Source organism: Plectropomus leopardus, unplaced genomic scaffold, assembly GCF_008729295.1.
Source record: "Plectropomus leopardus isolate mb unplaced genomic scaffold, YSFRI_Pleo_2.0 unplaced_scaffold12697, whole genome shotgun sequence".
Lineage (NCBI taxonomy): Eukaryota > Metazoa > Chordata > Actinopteri > Perciformes > Serranidae > Plectropomus > Plectropomus leopardus.
Window position 1 is genome coordinate 1 of NW_024613500.1, and position 2,220 is coordinate 2,220.

A 2,220-nucleotide genomic window follows, 5' to 3' on the forward strand; every position below is an offset into this window, starting at 1 on the left:
CATATTTTTCTAAAAGGAAATACCCTGATTTAATATTACCTAAAACAACAAAATGAACGACTCAAAAAGTCCGACCCGTCAGAGATAAAGTTTCATTACATATTAATGTTCACGGCTCACTAATCCAAGAAAATCCCAAATATGGGGACATAAACGGGACAAAAGTTATAAAGAGCTTTATGTTGTCTGTCTGCCGTGTGCCGCAGGTTTTCGGGAAGAGGGCGAGGCGAAAGTGACGGAGAGCTACGAGTACGACCTCATCGGCGTGACGGTGCACACGGGCACCGCAGACGGCGGTCATTACTACAGCTTCATCAGAGACATCGTCAACCCGCACGCCTACAAGAACAACAAGTGGTGAGAGCAGACGCACGTCAGAGAGGAAATAATGATGATTTTTGAGGACGGCAGTGAGTCAGACGGCCGTTTTTAAAGTTTCTCAGTCATGCATTGGGATTTAAAAAGCGACACTTCTTGCAGGTACCTGTTCAACGACGCGGAGGTGAAGCCCTTCGACTCGGCGCAGCTGGCCTCCGAGTGCTTCGGTGGAGAAATGACGGTGAGAGCTGCAGCCAGAGAAAAAAAACAACCTTAATTTAATCTGTCACTTCAGATTTCACTGACACGAATTCATCTTTCAGACTAAAACTTACGACTCCGTCACGGACAAGTTCATGGATTTCTCATTTGAGAAGGTGAAGACGATTTCCGGGCTGTTTTTTTATTTTTTATGATCTCATGCTGTTTCTTTATTACAGCATGTGATCCAGAAGATAATAACGAGTAATCATTTCTTTGCAGACACACAGTGCCTACATGCTCTTCTATAAGAGGGTGGAGCTGGAGGAGGAGAACGGGAAGGACTTTAGCTTTGACGTGTCTCCTGACCTGCTCGAGGTACTGTGGGGCGACTTTTTTAATGAAATACGTGCCTTTATATCCATATTTAATTCCTTAATGTAAATTTCTGTCTCTTTCAGTGGATTTGGCACGACAACATGCAGTTTCTGCAGGATAAAAATATATTTGAACACACTTACTTTGGGTGAGAATCAAACTTTTGACTCAGTGATGTTGACAGAAATTGTCTTTTATCATTACCTATATTTCATTTTCACGTCTTCTTTCAGTTTCATGTGGCAGCTCTGCAGCAGCATCCCCAGCACCCTCCCCGACCCTAAAGCCGTCTCCCTCATGACCGCTAAGGTGAGAAATATCACAAATTCAAACATTTTCGGCCTTTCTTGTCGGGTTTTACTTCTTTTTCTCCAACGGTTCGACATTTTCAAGTGTTTACAATTCACAGAAATGTTCCATCACAATAAAGGAAGCGAGATGAATAACATTCAGTGACTTAAGTTTTCACCTCGTCTCACTCCTTTTTGAATATGTAAAGCAAGTTATTATGTATTTGGCCATTTCTTTTACTTTATGTTTTTTTTAGAATTGTCTGTAATTATTCCTTTGTTTAACATTTTCTTTATTTCCTTCTTTACATGTTCGAAATAAGTAAAAAAAAAATCAAATAATTTCTTTCTTTACATGGCCAGTGTCTTTATTTGGCCATGTTTTTTGCTTTGTTTTTTATTTTTTAATTGTCTGTAATTATTCGTTTGCTTTTAGTCTGTTTGTTTTTGTATATTTTCTTTATTTCCTTCTTCACATGTTCGACATAAGTACAAAAATCACATTTTTTTTTACTGTAAATGTCCTTTTCTCTGCAGCTCAGCACATCATTCGTCCTCGAGACTTTCATTCACTCCAAGGAGAAGGTAAGAGCACGCTGGCTTTAGTGTTGGACGTCTGATGTCTTTAGCGTCTTTAGACAGACGCCTGATGTGCGTCCTCTCTGCTGTCTCCTCAGCCCACCATGCTGCAGTGGATCGAACTCCTGACCAAACAGTTCAACAACAGCCAGGCCGCCTGCGAGGTTCGAGCTCCGCGTCAGCGCTTATTTTACCTCACTGATGAAGGTTTTTCTTGTGTTTTATTATTTATCGTGTGGTCTTTGAATTTCGCTGCAGTGGTTTTTGGATCGGATGGCCGATGACAACTGGTGGCCGATGCAGATCCTCATAAAGTGCCCCAATCAGATCGTCAGACAAGTGAGTCATTTATCCTTGTTTTTTTTTCCTGCCTCCAAATGTATTTAACAGGGTTCACACGGTCATGAAATCATCTTTTCCAGGCCTGGAAAAGTCATGGAATAAGTAAAAATGA

At 41.0% G+C, this 2,220-nt stretch overlaps 1 protein-coding gene across 1 annotated transcript; it reads left to right on the forward strand.

The window, feature by feature from the left end:
• The first annotated feature begins 6 nt into the window (after window positions 1-6).
• On the forward strand, window positions 7-2,156 carry LOC121963826 (ubiquitin carboxyl-terminal hydrolase 34-like). Its single transcript, XM_042514070.1, has 9 exons — window positions 7-357; window positions 481-559; window positions 642-695; window positions 802-897; window positions 981-1,045; window positions 1,131-1,206; window positions 1,725-1,772; window positions 1,865-1,930; window positions 2,025-2,156. The coding sequence occupies exons 2-9, from the start codon at window positions 554-556 to the stop codon at window positions 2,151-2,153; spliced, it is 540 nt and encodes a 179-aa protein (XP_042370004.1). The 5' UTR covers window positions 7-357; window positions 481-553; the 3' UTR covers window positions 2,154-2,156.
• The last annotated feature ends 64 nt before the right edge of the window (window positions 2,157-2,220 follow it).